General features: G+C 41.0%; 1 protein-coding gene and 1 non-coding gene across 3 annotated transcripts in view; both read left to right on the plus strand.

Annotated features, from left to right (window-relative positions):
* The window catches only part of SLC4A8 (solute carrier family 4 member 8), an 87,910-nt gene that overhangs the window by 27,544 nt on the left and 36,705 nt on the right, over window positions 1-23,661 (plus strand). For both annotated transcript variants that reach the window (XM_003939170.4, XM_074402647.1), the window contains exons 4-16: window positions 170-305; window positions 1,596-1,756; window positions 4,442-4,630; window positions 5,664-5,755; window positions 7,375-7,532; window positions 8,626-8,713; window positions 9,720-9,866; window positions 11,030-11,130; window positions 17,031-17,205; window positions 17,757-17,890; window positions 18,667-18,912; window positions 21,705-21,810; window positions 22,400-22,561. In XM_003939170.4, the coding sequence (XP_003939219.1) occupies window positions 170-305; window positions 1,596-1,756; window positions 4,442-4,630; window positions 5,664-5,755; window positions 7,375-7,532; window positions 8,626-8,713; window positions 9,720-9,866; window positions 11,030-11,130; window positions 17,031-17,205; window positions 17,757-17,890; window positions 18,667-18,912; window positions 21,705-21,810; window positions 22,400-22,561 (1,895 nt within the window). The remainder of the gene's footprint in view (window positions 1-169; window positions 306-1,595; window positions 1,757-4,441; window positions 4,631-5,663; window positions 5,756-7,374; window positions 7,533-8,625; window positions 8,714-9,719; window positions 9,867-11,029; window positions 11,131-17,030; window positions 17,206-17,756; window positions 17,891-18,666; window positions 18,913-21,704; window positions 21,811-22,399; window positions 22,562-23,661) is intronic.
* LOC120365190 (small nucleolar RNA SNORA24) lies at window positions 13,827-13,957 on the plus strand. The gene has a single exon (XR_005580198.1). It is a non-coding gene; the product is annotated as a small nucleolar RNA SNORA24 (small nucleolar RNA).

Below are 23,661 nucleotides of genomic sequence, written 5' to 3' on the forward strand. Positions count from 1 at the left end.
CATGAAACTGCTTATACAGAGTAGCCTTTTCTCTGAGAATAAAGAAATACTTTTCATCTGCGTTTGTGGCTGTCTGTATATATTCCTAAAGTTGTTAGGTAAGGCAAAATGATATTTCTGTTTTAAGTGTGAGGCTAGAGCAGACCTTTCTCTTTGGTTGATTTCCTAGACACACCATCTCAGCGTGTTCAGTTCATTCTTGGCACCGAGGAAGATGAAGAGCATGTGCCTCATGAGCTGTTTACAGAGCTGGATGAGATCTGTATGAAAGAGGGAGAAGATGCTGAGTGGAAGGAAACAGCCAGGTGAGGCCCTAAAATGGCCTGCATCAAGATCTGCTTGGGTAGGAAAATGTGTACCTTTCAGCAAGTGACAGGTCTGCCTGCTTTGTTTCTTCTTGGGAGAATCTGTGACTGACATGGGGACTGACATTCTAGGGTCTCTGGTGGAAATCTTTGATGTTGGCCTCTTTGTGATGCCTTTGGTGATACCTATGCCAGTTAACCTGGAGCATGGGATTGGTGAAATAAAACATAGGATATTCAAGGGGTCTCCTCTCATTTATTTGGGGCTCAGAGTAAGTTTACGAGCTATCTTGGTATTACTGTAGATCTGACTTAGAAGATGTGGACAGGGCCACCTTGATGGGGACCTAGTTAAGCAGACATAGCATAGGTCCAGACTTCTTCTGCAGGTGAACCACAGGGTTCAGATTCACTGGCAGTCAGAGTTTTTGAGACTTTAACTTCCTCTGGGACAATTCAACCTCATAGAGACCCTTGGGATTATAACCAGCCTGACTGTTAGCTTCCTGGGGTGATCGTAGAATAACTGCTTGTCTGAGACTCAAATCCCAGAAGAGCCCTCAGGGGGCATGTCTAGGCTCTTCTAGTAACTGACCAGTGAACCTTACAGATGATGCTTGAGACTCAGGGAAGGAGGGAGGTGGATAATTAGCAAAGCATGGCTCCAGCTCCCACTGAAACAGCCATTGCTGAATGCCTGCTGTGTTGTGAATGTTATGGGCTGAGAGATTTAAATGAGCCAATTGACCTGGTATCAAGTGAAAAGGAAATTAGTTTTCTTATTCCATCTTGGCATACTTCTAAAGGTCACACAGAACACTGAACACTAAAGGTCACACAGGACAGAGATAAAAAGAAAAATATCATTTTATTAATGTGATTTGTCAATGTGTCCAAGTGATAGAGATTAAATCTATTTTTAATTGTACAGGTAATGCATGCTTATTAGAGAACATTTAAGAATAAAGATAAGCAAAAAGAAGAAAAAAATTATCTGTAATCCCATAACTGCAGGGTTAATGAGGAGTATAATATTTGGTGTCTTACACATGTATGTGTTTGACTTTTAAAATTTTCTTTAAATAAGAATGGAATTAAACTATACTCAATCTTGCAGTGTTCTATTACCTGCTTTTTTAACTTACCAATGTATCCTGAACATATAGATTAGATTTTACAGTGCTCAGTATGACTATTCAGATAGCTTCCTCTATGGCTTACATTGAAGATTCCCTCTTAAAAATTCCTCATTTTCTATCTTTGGCACCTAGCTATTTGTAATGCTTTCAGGTGGCTGAAGTTTGAAGAAGATGTTGAAGATGGAGGAGAACGCTGGAGCAAGCCTTACGTGGCAACCCTTTCATTGCACAGTCTGTTTGAGCTAAGAAGCTGCCTTATTAATGGAACAGTCCTTCTGGATATGCGTGCAAATAGCATAGAAGAAATTTCAGGTAAGGTTGGGGAAGGGAAAACAGACAGACTTTCTTATAAATTTAAGAAGTGTGGGGGAAAAAAGAGTGTGGTGTGGCAGAAAGAATACAGTGGCTTGTATGTCCTTGGGCAAACCACAACCTTCCTGGCCTCAGTGTCCTTGGCTGTGGGAAGGGTTTCAGGTGAATACATGACTCTACCTACTTCACAGGTGTATTATGGGATTCAAATGACATGGTGTTAAATTTTGATTTGTCTGTTCATTCAGCAAATATTTTATTTTGTATCTGCTATATACTTGATGACGTGCTAGGCAAGGGGGAATAAAGTCCCCTTGGGTGCAGTGGCTCATGCCTGTAATTCCAGCACTTTGTGGGACTGAAGTGGGTGGATAACTTGAGTTCAGGAGTTCCAGACCAGCCCGGTCAACATGGTGAAACCTTGTTTCTACAAAAAATAGAAAAATTAGCTGGGAGTGATGGCTTATACCTGTAGTCCTAGTTATTCAAGAAGCTGAGGCACGAAGATCGCTTGAGTCCTGATGGTCAAGGCTGCAGTGAGCTGAGACTGTGCCACTGCACTCCAGCCTGGGTGATAGAGTGAGACCCTGTCTCTTAAAAAAGAAAAAAAAGAGAAAGAAATGGTTCCTACCTTCAAGGAGCTCACCTTCAAATGGGGAAATAGCCATGGAAATGACAATTAAAATAAGTGCAACAACAGAGATATGCTTGATAGTAATTAGAGAAAGGAGCACCTGGAAGTTGTGTGTAGAAAAAAGTAAACAGAATTAAAGACTTTAAATTAAGCATCTAGGGCAGATATGCAGGAACTTGAGCCAAAGTGCCCTTACTTCTTCAGTAAGATGTGAAGGGGAGATGTCCGATTGTGCTTCCTGATGTAATTGAGTGTTAAGTTAGTATGTTTGGGGCCTGGATGGAGAAACACCTGTGTGCACAAGGGACTTTCCCCTTGAATTGGTTCTGTTTGGCTGGACAGGTTAAAGAAATATTTCTCCAAACCTTTCTCTATTTCAAGCATTCAAGTAATTCCGTCTCTCTGGGATCATAGGAGGACCCAGGGGAGGGGTAAGCACTGATGGGATATTGGGTCCCCTTCTTTTTCAAGGAGGTGCCCCAGAAGTATCACTCTGATTGCCTGGGAAAAATGGAATTCTCATGTCCACCATTGGAGTCACATTTTGCTAACTTTTGACTATTTGTCTGAAATTCCATGAATGTCCCTTAAAAGGTTGTTTGTTAGAGAGAAGAATCCCTGGGAGTTATTGAAGCTGTTTGAAACTCTTTGTAAACAATAGCAGCCACTGGAGAGTTTTGGACAGGGTAATGATCAATAAGATTTTTCATATTATAAAGATAATTATGACAGCAATATGGAGGGTCAATTGAAGGGAGAAATGCATGAAGCTATTGCAGTAGTTCAGGTGAGATGTCACCTGCACTGTGGGCAGTGATAGTAAGGGATGGCTAATTTTTCTTCTGAGAACTTTAAGTGATAAGAGAGACAGGAGGCAGTAGATAGAGGGAGACATGAGGTGGATGTTCTTTCTTTTTCCCCCAAGATGAAGGGTCCTGAAGCATGATTAGAATATTGGGGTGGGGTGGGGAAGGAACCAATGAATATAAAGGTTAAACATACAGAAATATGGCTCTTCAGCTTGATTATGGAATAGATTAGCCTCATTTATTGCGTCTAGTACTTGGATAGTCATGATTGGAATTAGAAATTGAGGATAGGTTGAGAGTTTTGGGAGGCTTTTGAAGTATTATGTAGGACTGAAGTAAAAGTGCTATGATTCTTCACATCAGGTACCTAATATAGTCATGATATTTTAGTGATAAGGATCAGTAAAGTATATCAGGAGAATCAGCACTCTCTCTATATCATCTATTTTAATTTTCTGTAACACCCTTCTAACTTAGGTAATATGAGTTCCATGTTACAGATGAAGAACTGAGGTATAGAGAGAATATGTATCTTCCCCAAGATCACACAGCTAGAAAGTGGCAGAAGAAGGAAGCAATGTAGGCCATTAACTCCAGAACCCCTACTGATAACTGCTATGTTTACTGACATTTATCGCTAGGTATTGAAATTTTTTTTCCCCTCAACTCCATTGGCCTTGATAGGTTTCGAGGTGATGCTTATTGGTAATTGTCTGGGGTGAGTGGTTAGTTAACTTAATTTTTCTTATAGATTCCTCTTCTAAATAGCCCTTTGGAGTTCAATAGTTATAATTCTTCTTGACAATCACAGCAATGTCAAAATCTTGGAGGAAGGGAATGTAGGGAAAATTTAGCAGATGACAGAACAAAGTAGGTAATAATGTGAGCTTTCAAATTATATAGTCCTCAATTTGAATCCCAGCTCTGCAAACTACTAGATGTAAGACCTTGGAGAATTTTCTAGCAGCTGGGCCTCAGTTTCCTCTTTTGTGAAAATTGTTGTACTAGTACTCAATAGTTTCTATGCCCAATCATAATAATTTATTGCATGAATAAAGTATAACTTTTCACAGTCACTATCATCAAATAGCACTTTCAGACATGAAGCTGAAATTGCACCTCAATAGCTGTAGTGGAGCTGCTTCCCCCTACTCTATGCCTTTACTCCATTCCACCTGATGTTGGCCTCCTTGGGTTCATTAACCTTCAGTCTGAGTGTTCATGTGAGTGCCTACTTTACAGACCTGATCCTGGATCAGCAAGAACTGTCCAGTGACCTGAATGATAGCATGAGGGTTAAAGTGCGGGAAGCCCTTCTCAAAAAGCATCATCATCAGAATGAAAAGAAGAGAAACAACCTCATTCCCATTGTTCGCTCCTTTGCTGAAGTTGGCAAGAAGCAGTCCGATCCACATTCAATGGATAAACATGGTAAGATTATTAGGTGATTTTTCTCTCTTTATTAATAAGAAATTTGGGAACTAGTTGGAGATGCTGACTTACCAGGGGTCGGGGCTGTATTTGTCTAATATGTTTCCATGTCCACTTAGGCACTTAGTACTTTTTGGAGACTGGTAAGGTGGGTGGCTGGGGCTGCTGCCCATCTCTCTCTCAGAGCACTAGGGATGCATTCCTCTGATAGTTCTCAGCGGACCTAAGGTGAGGGACTTATGCCCTAGGGTGGCCTCAGAACAGATGTAGCTTTTGATAGATATACATAATGGGGATAATTTGAGACCAGAGAAGGTAAATTGGAGCTTTTTAGGAATAGACAAATGTCTTAGATTAGGGAGGCAAAATACAGTAGTGGAGGCTCTTGAGTCAGACTTGTAGGCTTGTGATTCTGGCTTTACCACTCACAAAGTGTATGACTTTGGGCAATCTACTAAGCCTCTTTAAGTCTCACTTTCTTACCTATAAAATAACAGTACTGATAGGACCTACTCCATAAATTTATTGTGAACTTCAACAAGTTAATCTATGTAAGGTCCTTAACCAGATGCATGGTGGATGATAAACACTCAGAATTTCGGCTGCTGATTGGTTTTTTTTCCTGAAAGATGTGGCCAGGCAGGGCCTCATCTACATTCATTTCCTGAATATTACCCATACTGAAGCACCATGAGCAGGGGATATGCCTGGGAATCTATATTTTTGAAAAGTTTTCCATAGAGGTCTTTTATAAGCATGTCTGGTTAAGGATCACTGCCTTAGTAGAGAAATAAAAGAGGGTCACAAATGTGTTCAGAAAGATGGTGCAGAAGTAGTAAGAGCTCTGTCCTCCCCTTACCACTAACTAGTAGGTAAGGAAAAAGGTGTATGTGGGTCTTGACTTCATAGTCATCTTAACCTCTTCTCTATGTAGGCTTTGCAGGAGAAGGCAGAGCCAGTTGATGGATGGATGGGGTGTGTCAGAGGGGAAAAGGGCAGGGACTCAGGATTTTGATTGATTTTCTCCAAATAGGTCAAACTGTGTCCCCTCAGTCTGTTCCAACTACAAGTCTTGAAGTAAAAAATGGAGTGAATTGTGAACATAGTCCTGTGGATTTAAGCAAGGTGAGCAGAATCATGGGAAACTGGCTTCTAGGCCTAAGGTTCTTTTTAGTGGAATCCAGAATTCAATTTCTGGAATCTGGGTAAGGTTTAGAGTTTCAAGACACTTTTCCCAAGACTAGAGCCCTTTCTGCATAAAAGGAGGCCCATCTGGGCATGTTTTTTCCTTTCTACTTCAGCCTGGATGAAGCTGACTCAGCAGTTTCTTCCTCCAGATTTAATATGCTGAAAACTGAGACTAGCTACTGAGAATCTTCCCTAACACAGATCTCTGGATTTTTCAATTTATTTTTTATTTTTTATTTTTTATTTTTTTTGAGACAGAGTTTCGCTCTTGTTACCCAGGCTGGAGTGCAATGGCGCGATCTTGGCTCACCGCAACCTCCGCCTCCTGGGTTCAGGCAATTCTCCTGTCTCAGCCTCCCGAGTAGCTGGGATTACAGGCATGTGCCACCATGCCCAGCTAATTTTTTGTATTTTTAGTAGAGACAGGGTTTCACTATGTTGACCGGATGGTCTCGATCTCTTGACCTCGTGATCCACCCGCCTCGGCCTCCCAAAGTGCTGGGATTACAGGCTTGAGCCACCGCGCCCGGCCAATTATTTTTTTGGTACCTGTTCTCCAGCAGTTCTTCTCACCCCCAAGGGTTTTGCCAAAACAATATTTTGGATATCTATTTAGAGACAGATGTCTCCTAGGACTAACTCTTGGTTGAAGCTCTCCTTGAGGACTGTGACTTTGGTATTTGAGGCCTTCTGCAGTAGCAGTGCCTCACTGCAGCTTCTGGTCCAAGCCTTGGTCTCCCTGCTTCCAGCGTTTCCTTGCTCTGGTCTGTCTTTAACCCTGTGTTTCTAAAACACAGATAGTGTCATATCACTTTCTCTGCTCTTAAGGCTCTTTGTTTTATTTCGAAAACCTGAAACCTCTGACAAAACATTTGAGTATTTAAAAAGGGAAAGAATGTGACCCCGAGCTTCAGAAGCACTTCTCTTGGAGGAATGGGATTGAAATCAGAATAGCTAGTTTTAAAATCTGAATCTATACCTTAAAAGCTCTGTGGTCCTGGGCAAGTCAACTTCACCTCTCTGGGTTTCAGATGCTTCATTTTTTTCAAGTGTGACGAATACAGTCTGTCACATCCTCCTTCTGGGGTTTTCATAAGGATCAAATCAAATAGTGTGAGAAAACATTTGCTAACCATAAAATGGCATATGAGTGTAAGGTATGAGGAGGGTGATTGATATTTAAGGTGATAGGGCCAGGTGCAGTGGCTCACACCTGTAATCTCAGCACTTTGGGAGGCCGAGGCAGGTGGATCACATGAGGCTAGAGTTTGAGATTAGTCTGGCCAACATGGCAGAACTCCATCTCTACTAAAAATACAGAAAAATTACCTGGACATGGTGGTGCATGTCTATAATTCTAGCTATTAGGGAGCCTAAAGCACAAGATTTGCTTGAACCTGGGAGGTGGAGGTTGCAGTGAGCTGAGATTGTGCCACTGCACTCCAGCATGGGTGATGGAGTGAGACCCTGTCTCAAAAAAAAGTAAATAAAAAATTTAAAAATGATATTTAAGGTGGTGGTTCCCAAGTTGTCAGAGGATTCTTTTGGACTTTCAGGTAGACCTTCATTTCATGAAAAAAATTCCTACTGGGGCTGAGGCCTCCAATGTCCTGGTTGGAGAGGTGGATATTTTGGACCGTCCCATTGTTGCCTTTGTGAGGCTGTCTCCAGCTGTTCTTCTCTCAGGCCTAACAGAAGTGCCAATCCCAACAAGGTAAAGGCAAAGATAAAACTCATGCATTCTATCCAAAGTTCAAATTTATGCAGTGCTGGTAGAAGAAACCAGTTAATATTGAAATTTAGGATTAATTAATTTTAGGAATGGTGTTTACAATTCAGCAGAAAAAGCAGATGTGCTGGTGTGTGCCTCTAGTCCCAACTACTTGAGAGGCTGAGGCAAGGGGATTACTTAAGCCCAGGAGTTTGAGCCTGCAGTGAGTTAGAATCCTAGGATTGCACCATGGCACCCCAGTGTGGGCAACAGAGTCAAACCCTGTCTTAAAAAAAAAAAAAAGTAGTAATATCAGAAAATTGAGGTATATTTGATTAACTACCATGAAGAGGAATTCTGAGATTTCTGAGGCTGTGACTGCACAGCACTGATAGCCCTGGAAATAGAGAATTAAAGAGCATTCAAAAGACATAGCAAGGGCCAATAACTTGTTAAAATAGGAAGCCAAGTATTATCTTCTCAGTTCTATAAAGCCATATCGCAGGGAAACGTCTCTTAATAAAGGTATTTGTTTCTCTTTACACAATTCTGGCAGGGTTTATATGGTTTGCAGATGTGCACACATTTGTTCAAAAGGTTATTCATATGCTCTGAAGGTGGTGATGCTGGTGATTCAGAGCCCTGCTACTTACAGGGAGTATTCAGATGTCCAGAACACAGTTTAGACTCCTCTGTAAGGCTTGATCATTTCAACCTTCTTATCCCTCTCCTCTCCCCATCATTTTCTTACTAGAAAAATAAATGGAATTCAGATAACCTTGAATTTGCACCACAATGCCATGTTTTGAAAAAAACATCTTTTCTACAGCTGAGAATTGTGTCTATAGAAACCCTAAGAGATATAACTACATTATTGAATGATGCCACACAATAGCATGGAATGCCCATAGTGGAGCTATTATTATTAAGGTCAAGGCAACTCAAAGGGCTCCTTCATTACTGTCTCCTTTTTTTTGAAGGTACAGTGATGATTTCTGTATGACAGGAGAGAGAAATCTTATGCTATTTAGACAGGACTAAGATGGCACTCCTTTATATTTATTTACATCATTTCCTCCTCGGTATGTTTTGCCAGATTTTTGTTTATCTTACTGGGTCCAGTAGGGAAAGGTCAGCAGTACCATGAGATTGGCAGATCCATGGCCACCATCATGACAGATGAGGTATGTGTAACTTCTGCTTCATTCTTCCATCTCATAAATATTTACTGAACGTTTACTCTGTGCCGGGCACTGTGCTAGTTGTTGGGGATAAAATACTTTCCATTGCAATGTCTGCTGGGAAGTAGTTCAACTGAGAGCCTAGTGTAGAAGGACCAAGCTCTAGAGGATTTTTCTTCCTATGTTAACTCTCATTTTTTGAGTAATCAAGGATGCAGAGAAATCTTTTTCTGGGGAAACTATTACTGTCAAGTAGGATATATAAAGAAATATATTAAGGTTGGCTTAACTTTCAAGAGAAGATGGTTAATGAAATACATTCAATCTATTTATGTAAAGAAACCTCATTCCTGTTCCACTAAATGAGATCAGTTTGTATAAGCTCATTGGTATGACCTCAGTAAGTGTAGTATGAATGTCTTGACTAGTCTGTACCAAAACAACCAGATATTTTGACATTGTATTGAACCCACAGTGCATACTCTGGAAAGAACTGCACCACTCTGTAAAGCTGCAAAGTAGGACTTTCAAGGCATATGCCTTAGGGGGAAGAAGGAGGTGTGGCCTGTTTTTTTTTAATCAGCTTTCTTTGATTGAGAGGCTTAATTCGTGGAGGACCTTCACTAGTATTTCTAGCCAGTGTTTCCAACCTTTATGATCAAGAAAATTTTCCTCTCAACCTGGGAAAGCTGATTAAAAAAATATTTTTTTCACACATCTTGCTTTTCCTTCCATCCTTTGTGGCGATAACATATTTATACACCTTTAGAGTCATGTCTTATCTCTTCTTATACTAGGAGACATATATTTAGTTCTTTTTGATGCATCTCATTTCTACACTTGTTTTTTAAATTATTTTATTCTTATACTTCCCTAAGTGCTAAAGTTTCTGCATCCCCATAATGGAGATAAAAATCAAGAGGCTTTATCCATTTTTTACCATATCCATTGATAATTGTTTAATGTAAAGTTTCTCTTAAGTTTCCTGAGGGTTTTTTATTCTTTGTAGATTTTTCATGACGTAGCATATAAGGCAAAAGAGCGAGATGATCTCCTGGCGGGGATTGACGAGTTCCTTGACCAGGTGACGGTGCTCCCTCCAGGAGAGTGGGATCCCTCCATTAGAATTGAGCCACCCAAAAACGTCCCTTCCCAGGTAATGTATGCACATCACCCAGTGTGACTATTGTCACTTACTGACTGCCCACCATGGACAAAGCAAAGACCATGTGGATATATGCTAAGTATATCAAGATGCAGCCCTGTTTTGGTGCACCTAGAATGTCAAAACAGTAATAAAAATGCCTCTGGGCTTGGTGCGGTGGCTCACGCCTGTAATCCCAGCACTTTGGGACACCGAGGCAGCTGGATTACCTGATGTCAGGAGTTCAAGACCAGCCTGGCCAACATAGTGAAACCCTGTCTCTACTAAAAATACAAAAATTATCTGGGCATAGTGGTGCCTATAATCCCAGCTACTCAGGAGCCTGAGGCAGGAGAATCACTTGAACTGAGGAGGCTGAGGTTGCAGTGAGCTGAGATGGTGCAACTGCACTCCAGCTTGGGTGGCAGAGTGAGACTCCATCTTAAAAAAAAAAAAGAATCTGGATAACATAAATTGGCTCAGGGCTCAGGTGTGATGGCATCAGTTGGTATTACCTGGGGATGGATTTTAAGCCAAATTTTGAAGGGCTGATGTGAAATGGCAGAGAAGAGAAGAAGAGAGAACATTTACTGGGACTATATTCTATACAAGTCATCAAATGAAAAGAGCAAGTTGTATAGAGAGAGCAAATAGAGTGTCTGATATTTTTCTGACATATTAAAGATGGGAAAGGAGCTCCTATTGTGTACTAGACACCAGCCAGGTGCTTTATATATGTAAATTCAGCCTTCCCAGGAACATCCCTCAAAAGGTACTGTTATTTCTAGTTTTACAAATGAGGAATAAAACTATTTTCTAGGGCAGGATTTTAAGGTAGAGTAAGATTGCACAGAGGCAGATCTGAAACTGGAACTTAGGTCACATCTGATGCCAAAGCCCTCATTTTTCTGTTTGCTGGCAAGGCATAGTTAGGAGTCAGGTACTATGGAACAGGAGGCGACATTATGCGGGGTTTGTGTGTGTGTGTGTGTGTGTGTGTGTGTGTGTGTGTGTTTCAGTAAAGTCGATAAACTGCATCAAGTCAGTTACTGAATTTGAAAGCTACACTTGGGCATTTTTGGTTGCTTTTGAGTTATCCCATTGCCACTCCCCTCTGATAGCAGGAGGGAGAAATAGATGTTAACTTTACTAATTTTGTGGTCTTCTGTTAAAAGGAGAAAAGGAAAATGCCTGGAGTTCCAAATGGAAATATTTGCCACATAGAACAGGAACCACATGGGGGTCACAGTGGGCCAGAACTTCAGCGCACTGGGCGGTAAGTCCTGGGATGTTTTGTAGCAATGCTGCTTATTAGGTAGAAGTTATCTGAAAAAATGAGGCATCCTCTTTCTTCCAACCTTCTTCTCTGTAGTGGGAATGTATTGGCTGAAGAATGACTTTTCAAATGGAAACACTGACTAGAAATATTATGAATATATCAAATATCATATTCATTCATTCAAGTTTTTCAAATCACCCACCATGTTTTGTCTCACCTCCAGTCCTTCCTACCATGGTTCCCTCTGATTTGAACACTCTTCCCCTTCCTCATCTCCTGGCTAACTCCTATATATCCTTAGTCTCAGTTCTTGTGTCACTTCCTTTGGAAAGCCTTCCAGGACTCTCTCTGGATGAAGTCAGGTGTACCTGCTATGTAATATCACAATATTGAGCTCTGATCTTCCTTCCCCACACTACAGCCTTTATCATACTTTATTATTATTAATTGATTTATTGTCTTTTCTGCTAGACTGTTTGTTCCAAAAGAGAAGGAGTTCCATTATATTACTAGGACCCAGCACAGTGCCCTGAACAGAGTAGACTCTCACTATCTGCTAAATGAATGAATACTTTTAGAATGATGTCTGTTCTGTAGCATGGAATGGACTAGGTATGATAAATTTTGAGTGATCATTTTTGGTTAAGAAACTCCCTTAGGGCAGGAAGATAGGTACTATTTTAGGTGTGTGTGCCTCAGAATAGGCAATCTGCTCTTCTAGGCCAACTTTTTTGGCGGGGAGGGGATAGAGTTTCACCCTGTCACCCAGGCTGGAATGCAATGGCATGATCTCAGCTCACTGCAACCTCTGCCTCCCAGGTTCAAGAGATTCTCTTGCTTCAGCCTCCCGAGTAGCTGGGATTACAGGCACATACCACCATGGCTGGCTAATTTTTTGTCTTTTTAGTAGGGTTGGGGTTTCAACATGTTGGCCAGGCTGGTCTCGGACTCCTGACCTCAAGTGATCCACTCGCCTTTGCCTCCCAAAGTGCTGGGATTATAGGTGTGAACCACCATGCCCGGCCTCTAAGCCAACGTTTTAAGGACAGATGTCTGAGGAGAAGGCAGGTGAGGGAAGCAGGTCCCTAGACTAGGAAGTTTTATTCCCTAGGTCAGAAAGTGATAAAAGAGAATGATATTTTGGGTTGGTGTGACATTCAGAGGTGTCCCCAGATTATGAGAGAAGGTTGAGACTATGGCTGTGTCTCTGTTAAGCTGTGCTGTTAAGAAGGTTCTCCTGGGTAGAGATTCTCAGGGCAGGACTCAGATCATGGAAAGCAGCTTTCCTCTAACCTCTTGCTTTCTTCTTTTCTGCCTCCTTGCTTGAAGTTACTTTGCTTACTCTTCTATGCTCAGCACTCTACCCAGTGGAAACTCAGGGTTGTTTTAGAATTGTGGAAAGCATTTTATTTTTCCAATCTTAGAAATTCAGGGAAAATCCAGGAAAGGAGACAGAGAAACAGGAGAGAATGGCACTTGACTAGCAGTTTTCCTGTAGAGGAGCATGTTTTCTGATAGGAAGAATGTATTGGAGTGTAGGGGAAGATGGCTGTGCTCTGCAAGGGAGCATGGGTGGAAAGAAGGTATTCTTGCAATGGAAGGGCCACTGAAAAGAGGGAGCAGCCTCCCCTTAAAAAAAAAAACAAAACATTTTCTTTAAAGTTGGGAGAGGTCTGAATTGGGTGGGGAGGCCTGGTATCGAGAGGCAGTTCAAGGGAAGCATGTGTCCTTAGAAGGGGTTCCAGGATTGACTCTGTCCTAAAGGAGGTGGTAATTTTTTCAGGAAAAGGTTTTGAGTATGGATTTGATATTTCAAAATTACAATTTATCTTTTGGACATAAAGGGTGTCCACAGCTTAGTAACTTAGAGTTTGAAAGTAGTAGAATTTTGGGCAACAAGGTTTCCCTCAAACCAGTATCTGTGCAGAGGTGAGATTTTAGGTTGCTATTGGTGCCAAAGAAAATGAATAGATTAGAGGGGGTCACTTATAATCAATTCCGCATGGGGGTTTGGGAGACCGTTAGATTGGATCTCAACAGTTATAAGATCTTGGAAATGGCGTCTGATGTCCCCAAGAAAATCCCATATTGCCAGGATCATCATATGCTTATTCACAAACCCTAAGTATCTTAACTCGCAAATTCAAATGGAGTTTGAAAGAGTTATGTCCTAATGTCAAATCAGGAACTTCTGAAATTGACAAAGCTAAAAGGAAGCTCTAGGCTCAGAGCTTAGTTCTGCTTGATATGGGAGATGCTTCCTCTTTCTGAGCTCCTGTCATTTTCCTTAGAGCCCTTAGTAAAGGGCCTCAAGCCATATGACCTTCCTCCCATTGTACCCCATAATGCAAGGTGACATAATGCCTGCATCAAGGATCACAGTTCCAGGCCAGCTCTGGCCTTTTTCTCAGTCTCAAATTATGTGGGAGGTAAACGTGAGCCTTTTTTGCATATGGACATGCTATACGTTTCTGTACTTTCCTGGACTGCACAAACTAAAACCACATTAGCCTGGGTTTTATAATTCTTTGGACTATTAGTTGTGTTTCTTTGAGGTGTAAAACTGTTTTTTGCTTGCCATGCTTAACAACATTGGAGCAAAACTTAGATAACATCTTAAAGAATGTTATCCTTGTTGGATGGAGACGTATTTGAAGGCAGGGTGAAGTAGAATCTAAGAAGGTGGGAAAGGACTCCATGTATCTTTGGGACCTGTCATCTGTGGCAGTCTCCCTTCCTAGCCATGGAAGAGCATATTCTTGTTTATTGGCAAAGCTGTCACCATTTAATTGGTATCAGATTCTGACTTGCACAAGTAACATTCTTCACTGTTTAAAAAAAAAAAAAAGGTGGGAAAGGAGACAAAATTGAAATGGTGCTCTGAGTTCTGTATGATCTGACCCTCCAAGCCAGGGTTAAGACAGATCTTGAACCTCCCTGATATTGACTAAGGCAGGGATGCCATAAGTAACGAAGAAAGTATGACGAGAGTGTTCCTAGGCTAGAAGCTCCACAGCAAGGAGGGTGCTCTGGAAAGGGGTTTTTCAGGGTAGATTTATGTCCCTTATTGGGGATGCCACTTTTGGGAAGGGCTGATGGAAAAAGAATCAGGAGCTGCTATCTCGATGATCCCCCCACACTTCAAACAGGTTTCTTCCAAAGCATACCAGACAATTGGATGACTGGCCTGTTTCTAAAGCCCTCCAGGGAAGGGCTCCTTAAGTCAATGCTCCAGAGCCTAGTGACCCTCTGCGCAGGTAAGTACTTTCTTGCATCAAGCTTAAATTAAACTCATATCCCTGTGTGCCTCCTGCCCCAGAAAACTTGAATGTGAAGGACAGTGTTGAAAGGGAAAGGAAATCCCAAGTGCATATAGAAGCATCCATGCCTGATGAATATCTGTTGTAGATACGCAATCATAGTATGATTTTATGCATGAATGATATATGAGTCTGACTCCATAAAGTGTTCAGAAATTATTTTATTAATTTATATTTATACCATCCATATGAGCCTCAGATCTTTCCCTGGCTTTTAATCACTGCTAGACACATAGATGTCTTCCTTTTCTGTGGCTTCTCAGAAATCCATTTCACATAAATCTTTTGTCTGTTGTTCACAGACACTCCTGTCCTCCTGTGTCTAGGGGTTGAGTAATCATGGCAGCATCTCAGGTAGCCTCAGAGAAAGAGAGAGAGAGAGAGAGAGAGAGAGAGAGAGAGAGAGAGAGAGAGAGTGTAGTCACTATTATACAAGGAGATTCTTCTCACAGAATTGTGCTCTCCAGAGGAAGGTGACTGGTAACAAAAGGATAATCATATGGTAATAAGATGCTATGTTAGCTAAGAACCCAAAAATACTTGAATCTTGCCCCAGACAAATTACTGGGGCCTATAAGGTTATTGACAGGCTGTTTTCCTAGAGGAGAAAGACAAATTGATGCTTTACTACTAACTGAAGCATTGGTCCCAAACCCGGAGGCAGAACTCTTATGATGTTACTGCCGTAAGTTGAGGAAAGGTGAATCCCAGCCACACCCACCAGAAAAGAGCAGGTGCGTAAGTGTCTGTCCTGTCTCCACCTGCACACCCATTGTACTAGCTAGATAAGAGAGAGTGTTCGAGGAGAAACTGCTGGCTAGACCTTCTCCCCTTGCATACAGATTCCAGGCCTTCTCATATTCCTCCAGGCTCCTAGGTAAGAGAAGGAAAGAAAGCTGACCAAGCCTCCTTCCATGAGAGAATAGCTTGTGGGTTTTAAAAAATAGCTTTTTATTATAGAAAATTTTAAACATATTAAAAAAAGAGAGAATAGTTTAATGAACCCCCATGTACACATCAATTATTACCAACATTTCGCCAACCTTGTTTTGTCTATTTCTTCCCACTTAATTTTATTTTTATATTTTCTAGATTATTTTAAACCAAATCACCGACATTTTACCCGTAAATACTTCAGTATGTATCTCTTTGATTAGGATATCATGCCATTATCAAATCTAACAAAGTTAACCATTATTCTTTAAACTGTCTAATGCTCAGTTCATATTAAACTTTTTATGATTGTGTTAGCAACATCTTTTTAGAGTTCATTTGTTTGACATAGGAGTGAATCAAAGTTTGTATTTGGTCATTATGTTCTCATTCTGTAATAGTCCTTCTTCCTTGTTTTCTGTGCCATTGATTGGTAGAAGCCAGGGGATTTGTGCTATAAAATACTGAGTGGCTCTTTCTGTTATTCACCTGACAGCCCTCATCCTGGTGCAGTGATTCCACTTTTAGAAAAAGTGACTGAACTGGGAGCACATCTCCTCCTTAGTGTGGGAGATCTTGGTCTTGGTCTGTCTCATCTTTGAGAAGAGGAGAGAAGCCCTGAAATCCTGCCACCAAGTCCTGTTGATTCTACCTCCTGATTAGCTCTCGAATCCATCCACTTCTCATCCTAATCTATGCTCCATTCATCATACTACCACAAGAGTGGTCCTTCCAGAATGTGTGTTCGATGATGTCACCCCTCTGTTTACAGTTCTTCAGTAACTTGACATGCTATTAGGATGAGGTTTTAATTTCTTAAAATCATTTACAAGGCCCTTTTGACTTAGCTTCTCCAGTCTTGTCTATTGGCATTTACTCTTCATACTGTATTCACCACTCATATCTTTCAGCACCTGGACTTACCATGCACTCTCACCTCTAAGTGTCACCCATGCTGGCCCCTCTGCCTCATCTGGCTAACTCCCAGTCCCCCCCTGAAGTCATGGCTGAAATGCCCCTCCCTGCTCTGTGCCTCCATGGCACCCTCACAACATTGCCTGTCTCCTGCACTAGACTTGGTCCTGGAGAGCAGGGCTGTTCACGTCTTGCTCATTGCTGCATCTCTAGTACCTGACACAGTGCCGAGCACCAAGTATCTGCTCCTACTTGTCAATTGCATGAATGAATGCTAATTTCTCACAAATAAGGTGGGTAGTTGTTCAGAGTAAGAAAGTGCATGCGGTAGGGTCTTTTTTTTTATCTAGAAAACACTTAATAAAACTAATAATTTTAATACCTTAAGTTGGTTTTGCACATTTCCTCCTAACAGCTCAGAATCTAAAGTTTGAAGGTAATACTTGCTTTCTTGTGAATTTTTTTGAATTTTTTTCATTAAATGGATAATATGCATATCTAAATTAATTCTTCGTATGTTTAGGATATTCATTCAAATTTACCATAAGTTATACCGTTGGTTGCAAAGGGACTCTGCTGACCTGAGAGAGATATCTGTACTGGGGTCAAACTGAAGCCAAAGTCTTACCTCTAAACAGAGTGCATTTGAAATGCTTTCAAATGTGTGCTGTTCACATGCTTTTAGGGAAGAAGGACTGCGTTAGAGGCCTGTCTACTGTGTTTCCACAGGCTATTTGGGGGCTTGGTGTTGGACATCAAGCGGAAGGCCCCCTGGTACTGGAGCGACTACCGGGATGCACTCAGCTTACAGTGTTTGGCCTCCTTTCTGTTCCTGTACTGTGCCTGCATGTCACCTGTCATCACCTTTGGGGGATTGCTCGGAGAAGCCACTGAGGGACGCATAGTAAGAGTCCTTAACCACTTCAAATGGTCCCAAACAAGACCTAAAATATTGTGGCAGCAGCCAAGTCCACTGGGGGCAAGGGGGAATTACCCGGTCTAGGACTGAAGTGATTGGATTTTTCCTCTGAATTACCGTGGTGTTCTGACATCATACCAAAGAACAACACAATTCTCTCTTTAGAACAGACTCTTCTGCTTGAACATCAGCTTCAGTAGCTGGTTGCTCAGTTGAGTTTTCTATTGCCTCAGTGATGGAAAATGGATATATTGATGCCATTTTAAAATAAGATTTAAAGTGACTCTGTATGTGAGCTTGTAGTATGAATGGTATCACTGTGCTTTATATTTTCAAATACTGAATTGAGTCACTAAAGAATAGGAGTTAGCTAAGGAATGATGTGTCAATGGATCGGGGCACCTGAATTATTAAAGTAGTATCTGTTTACAGGAGTATTAGATGGTGTGTACATATCACTCTTGCTAAGATGAAATACAAGCAAATGGCCATCAGGGCACACAGGAGAGCTAAGTGATGACTTTTTTTCCTCTTAGAGTGCAATTGAATCCTTGTTTGGAGCCTCCATGACTGGGATTGCTTATTCCTTGTTTGCGGGACAGGCTCTCACCATCCTGGGAAGTACTGGGCCAGTGCTTGTGTTTGAAAAGATTTTGTTCAAATTCTGCAAGTAAGACATTTGTTTTTCTGAAAACTCTAACAGATTTAGTGATTATGCTGCCAGGGTTAAATGTCAGGGTTCTGTTTGAGTACAGACAGGCAGTATGATTCTGGATTGTAAGAAACCTGAAAAGAGAACATTTGGTCTGTTGTCCTGCCCCTAGGTAGCACCATACCCAAAACAGCAGATCTCTTATTCTTAAAGAGCTTGGTTAATATCCCTCAACCATTATTGAAGTGCTGACTTTTTATCTTTAAAAAGACTTTTCCTAGCTACTTCAAACCTCATCGTTTCCATTGCAAGTCAATTTGTAATTTGGCCTAATATCCCCCTTCATATGTATATGTGTATGTATATATGTGTGTATACATACATATATATTGCTAAGTGATAGTGGGGCACAAGAGTGCTCTGGTTTCCCTACTTTTCCTGTACAGCCTTTTCTTTTTTCCTTTTATATTTCAAGTAGCAGCGCATGGGACTAGGGCCAGCCCCTTTTTCTCTTACTACAAGAATAAGATCGTAATTACATTAGGTAGTAATGGCAGGAATGTATAAGAGAAAATTTCTCTTTTCAGTTTTCCTATCCTTGCCTATATCCTGTGAAGCAAATCTGTATCAAAACTGTGCCAGAACATTATTTAGGAGTAAAATGCATGCAGTCAGAATTAGGATAAATTGGGTTCCAGTGCTGGTTTAGATGAGTTGAATTAACCACATTTCTGACTCCTTGTCTCTTAATGCCATCCATTCATGCTTTCTGATGAACTTTGGTCTTGTTTCAGAGACTATGCTCTTTCATACCTCTCCCTGCGAGCTTGTATTGGACTGTGGACCGCTTTCCTGTGTATTGTCCTTGTGGCAACTGATGCCAGTTCCCTTGTCTGCTACATTACCCGTTTCACTGAAGAAGCATTTGCCTCCTTAATTTGCATTATTTTCATCTACGAAGCAATAGAAAAACTGATTCATCTGGCAGAGACCTATCCCATCCACATGCACAGCCAGCTGGACCACCTTAGCCTCTATTAGTAAGTGTGCTTTCTGCTTAATTTTAGAAAATTGAGCAAAGGGCCTGAGTTTAATTGCTGATATAGAGTGCTAGGCAGTGCTTACAGCTTCTAGTAAAGAAGTGTCTTGCCCTTTGGGAAATGGAGCTCAGATATAGATGAGGAGAATTGGAGGACTGCCAGAAGAGAACAATCAAAAGTGTTGACAGAGAAGATTGAAAGTGAAACACAGAGGGTACTCAAGAAGTGCTTTCCAGACCAGGTCTTTCAGTTCTAGGCACTGAACTAGGTAGGTGAAATAAAAATAGGTGACAAATGTAGCAGGGAGAATTTGAATTCATTATGGGCAGGAACTTCTTTTTGCAAGGATTTGTGAGCCCCTGGACTATGTTATCAAGTGGGAGAATGGACTCTCTCTCTTTTTTTTCTTTTCTTTTTTTTTTTTGTTGTTAGCCCCTTTGTTGAAATGAAGGATTCTCTTTTTCTGAAAGTATTTACAGGCAACTCTTAGGAATTATTAGGTGAAGCTATATTAATAATTCATTCAAGATCCTGAGGCGTCTCACACAGTATCATAAAGATCTAGAAACCTACTTACTTCCTAGATTTCAACTCTGGAGATTATGATTTCTTTATGTGTTGAATATGGTTTGGATTGTCTAGAAAAGAAACACAGTATCTGGCTGTTTTCAACCATCTAGGACACTCTGGTCCTATAAACATTTCTTCTCTTGAATAGCATTCTCCAAATTATGACTAAAGATCCTCTTCCCTTAGCTCTGTACATCAAGTTCTGGCTGTACAGTTCTGATGTGGAGGATCTGGTTACGAAATGAACAATTTCAGTTCAAAACTGCCTCAGAAGAGAGAGTACACTGCCTGGATGCATCTGCCAACCAGCAACAGATACACTTTCATCTATTCTAGTTATTCACTCATTAACCTTTTAAAAATCAGAATTAATAAAAAATTTATTAGAACTTTATTCTACTAGAAAGTAAATCATTAGGGAGTATAATCTTCAGTGCCTAGTGAATTGGCTCCTATTGGCATTGGAGTTCTTATTTCTGTAAGGTTCATTCTTTGACTTCTTTTTATCATTAATTTCTTTGTTTAACAAATATTGATTGAACACCTATTATGTACCAAGCACTGTTTTAGGCCTTGGAAACCTTTATGAGGCTTATATCCTAATGGGAGAAGACAGGCAAAGTGACCTACCCTGGATTGAGTAGACTTTGGTTCCAGAAAGAAATTTGTTAATAAAGCTCAAGATATATGTATTTTTAGTCTCATTCTACTGTTAGTTCACATGGTGCTGATGTGAAGCTAGAACTCCTCAATTCTTTAAATGGTTTTATGTTAATATATATGGAATTGATTTTTTAAAAATAGACTTTATTTTGCAGTTTTAGATTCACAGCAAAGTTGAACAGCAAGTACAGAGAGTTCACATATTCCCCTACCCCAGCACACACATAGTCTCCCCCAATATCGATATCCCATACCAGAGTGGTAAGTTTGTTATAATCAGTGAACCTACACTGACACATTATTGCTACCCAAAGTCCATAGTTTACATTAGGGTTGGCTCTTGGTTTTGTACATTCTATAGATTTTGATAAATGTATAATGACATGTATCCTCCATTATAATATCATACAGAATAGTTTCACTTCCCTAAAAATCTTCTGGGCTTCACCTGTTGCTCCCAACTCCTAATAACTTCCTCCCAACTCCTAATAACCACTGATCTTTTTGTGTCTTTATAGTTTTGAATTTTCCAGAATGTAATAGTTGCAATTATATAGTATGTAGCATTTTCAGTTTGGCTTCTTTTACTTTGTAATATGCATTTAAGGTCCTTTATGTTTTTTCACGGCTTGGTGGTTCATTTCTTCTTAGTGCTGACTAATATTCCATTGTCTGGATGTACCATGGTTTATTTATTTGGAATTGATTTTTTAAAACTTAAGTATAGGGCTTTATAGCTTTCCCTATTACTTTTCATTTTGTCAGTTTCTTCCTATTATTCTAACCTGTTGAGATTTTGAATTTTAATTCCATCATGCCGTATCTTAGAAGGCATGCCTATTAAATTTATAGACCATACAAAGTTAGTGAGGATGGCTGTGTCAGTTGACCATATTGGGACCCATGTCAGGCATGAAGCATGCTGGGACTGGGAGGCAACATGGTGGCCAATGGCACAGTTGTGGTCTGGTCTGGTCTGGTTTGGCTGGAACAGGAGGCCTGGGGAAGCTAAGGGAACTTCTAGGTCTGGCTGTACCAGGAGTAGCCAGGGAATGGCTAAGGTAGTGGGATATTAGCAAAGGTAACACAGTGTCAGGAAGTGCTTACATCACGACTCCAGGAGACTCTGACTTTTAGAACAAGAGCGTAATGAAGGGTATAGGGAATAAGATATTCAGGCTTGGAGGAAGTTGTTGAAAAGTAAGTGGGATATCGAGACCTCCTTGTGATGTAGATTAAATTTCATAGGAAGAGCCTAAGAGATGGAAATTGGGCAAAAAGAAAATCAGGACTCATTCTGGGCACATCATATACCAAACATTGTTGTCAGCACAGTTTAATCCAAGATCCATGGGATGATTTGAGTCCAACTTTAGTAATGAGCAACTGAAAAATTAGAATATGTTTGGGCCTAAAGAGGGGCCTCAACTCCTCAGGTCTGAAGTATGCAAAGGAGAAGCAAGGCAGCTCCTGGCAGCCTTTAAACCAGTTGTGTCTAAAAACATTTAACTGAGTATTTGGCTGTTTTCCTCAGGAATCTTTTTAATTTTTCCCCTCAGCTGCAGGTGTACTCTCCCAGAGAATCCAAACAATCACACCCTGCAGTACTGGAAGGACCACAACATCGTGACAGCAGAAGTCCACTGGGCTAACCTGACTGTCAGTGTAAGTCTGGGAGCTGCCCGATGTCCCAGCATTGTGATCACAGGTTTAGGAGGGACTTCTACGTGAAAGGGAGGAGTAGCCTTTTGGCAAACTCTAGCATTTACCAAAATAAAGCTTTTTAAAAAAACAATTCTTACTCACTTTCTTTTATCCTTTTCTTGTACATAGGGGGAGAAGATTACCCTTCTCTTTTCTCCCCCCACATCCTACCCAGTGACCGTGTGCTAAGTATAGGTGGGGATGAAACCATGCAGGACAGGGGCAGATCCAGACATGTGGGGTTGAAGAATATTCAAGTTTGGAGGTCCTCTGTGAGAACAATACAAGTTGCCGGGGTCCTTCTGGAGCCTTGAAAGTAGTGTTTGTTCAGAACAGTTCTGGTTCTATGTCTTAGGACCATAAGTAGCCACCCTACCTGAAAGTGGCCTGTGCAAGAGAGGACTCTGCAACTGCATGAAGGTCAAGGGGATGCTGCTTGCAGCCTCTGCTCCCAACAAGCATGGGATGACAGTGAATGGTGGACTCAGAGGAAACAGCTGTTTATTTGGTTGTGTCTGCCTTTCATCACCCAGAATGTTTATTCCTCCAGGAATGCCAGGAGATGCATGGAGAGTTCATGGGATCTGCGTGCGGCCATCATGGACCCTACACTCCTGATGTCCTCTTTTGGTCCTGTATTCTATTCTTCACCACCTTCATTCTGTCAAGCACCTTAAAGACATTTAAGACGAGCCGTTATTTCCCAACCAGAGTAGGTAGCATGTTCATGCATTTCTTTTATGTTAGAATCACATATAACAGAACCTTTTCTCAGCCTCTGTCCTTCTTATGGGGTTGATTGGCCAGGTGGAGAGCTTCAGATGTACTGATGAGCCACACTGGCATTCTCCCCTAGTGTCTGGCAGCCTCTTTCATTGATCTGTGGTTAGGAATGAAGGGTTAATACTTAAAACCTTTTTGCAGTTAAGTTTAAGGTGGTAGTGATGCTTTTTAAGAGTTATTAAGTCTTATTTCCAGAATGCTGTTACATTTCATTTCCAGAATGCCGAGACACTTAGCACACAATAGCTACAGCTGGCTCCTGAATACAGTAAATTGTGGTTGTCACCTTGGATACTTTGGGGGACCCAAAAATCTTCTCCCAGGGATGGTGTTTGTAATAGCTTATGAAATCACTGGTGACACTGACTACAGCAACCAGTATGCTCCTAACTTAGTGTGTATGACTGTTTGAAGCCTCTGCAACCTTTCCATGATGTAGATAGCATTGTTTGTATTATGACCAAGGCTTTTGCCAGTTTTGCCAGGGCAAGATTAGAGGCTGAGTGTGGAGTATCGACATGGGCCATTTCTTTGAAAGGGAGCTTGAGACAGTGGAGAGTGGCTACTGGAACCTCATCACAGAAAGTTAATACTGAAAAGAATAAGTGCATGAATTATTTATATTCTTCAGTCACATGGAAACATCTGTAATAAATGACCATTATATTTGTCATATCAAAACTATAACAGGAAGATGGGTGATGTACAGTGACCACAAAATTTGTGCCACAGAAAGGCCCCCTGAAGACTTGGGTTACACGTACCTTTACCACAGTATACCAAGCTAAACCTCAAACATACGAATCAGTGAGAAGAAGCCACATACCTTTTTTTTTTTGAGACAAAGTCTTGCTCTGTTGCCCAGGCTGGAGTGCAGTGACACGATCTTGGCTCACTGCAACCTCCACCTCCCAGGTTCAAGTGATTCTTCTACCTCAGTCTCCTGAGTAGCTGGGACTACAGGTGTTCACCACCATGCCCAGCGAATTTTTTTTTTTGTATTTTTAGTAGAGACGGGGTTTCACCGTT

The sequence above is a fragment of the Saimiri boliviensis genome, chromosome 7 (assembly GCF_048565385.1).
Source record: "Saimiri boliviensis isolate mSaiBol1 chromosome 7, mSaiBol1.pri, whole genome shotgun sequence".
NCBI classification, from domain to species: Eukaryota; Metazoa; Chordata; class Mammalia; order Primates; family Cebidae; genus Saimiri; species Saimiri boliviensis.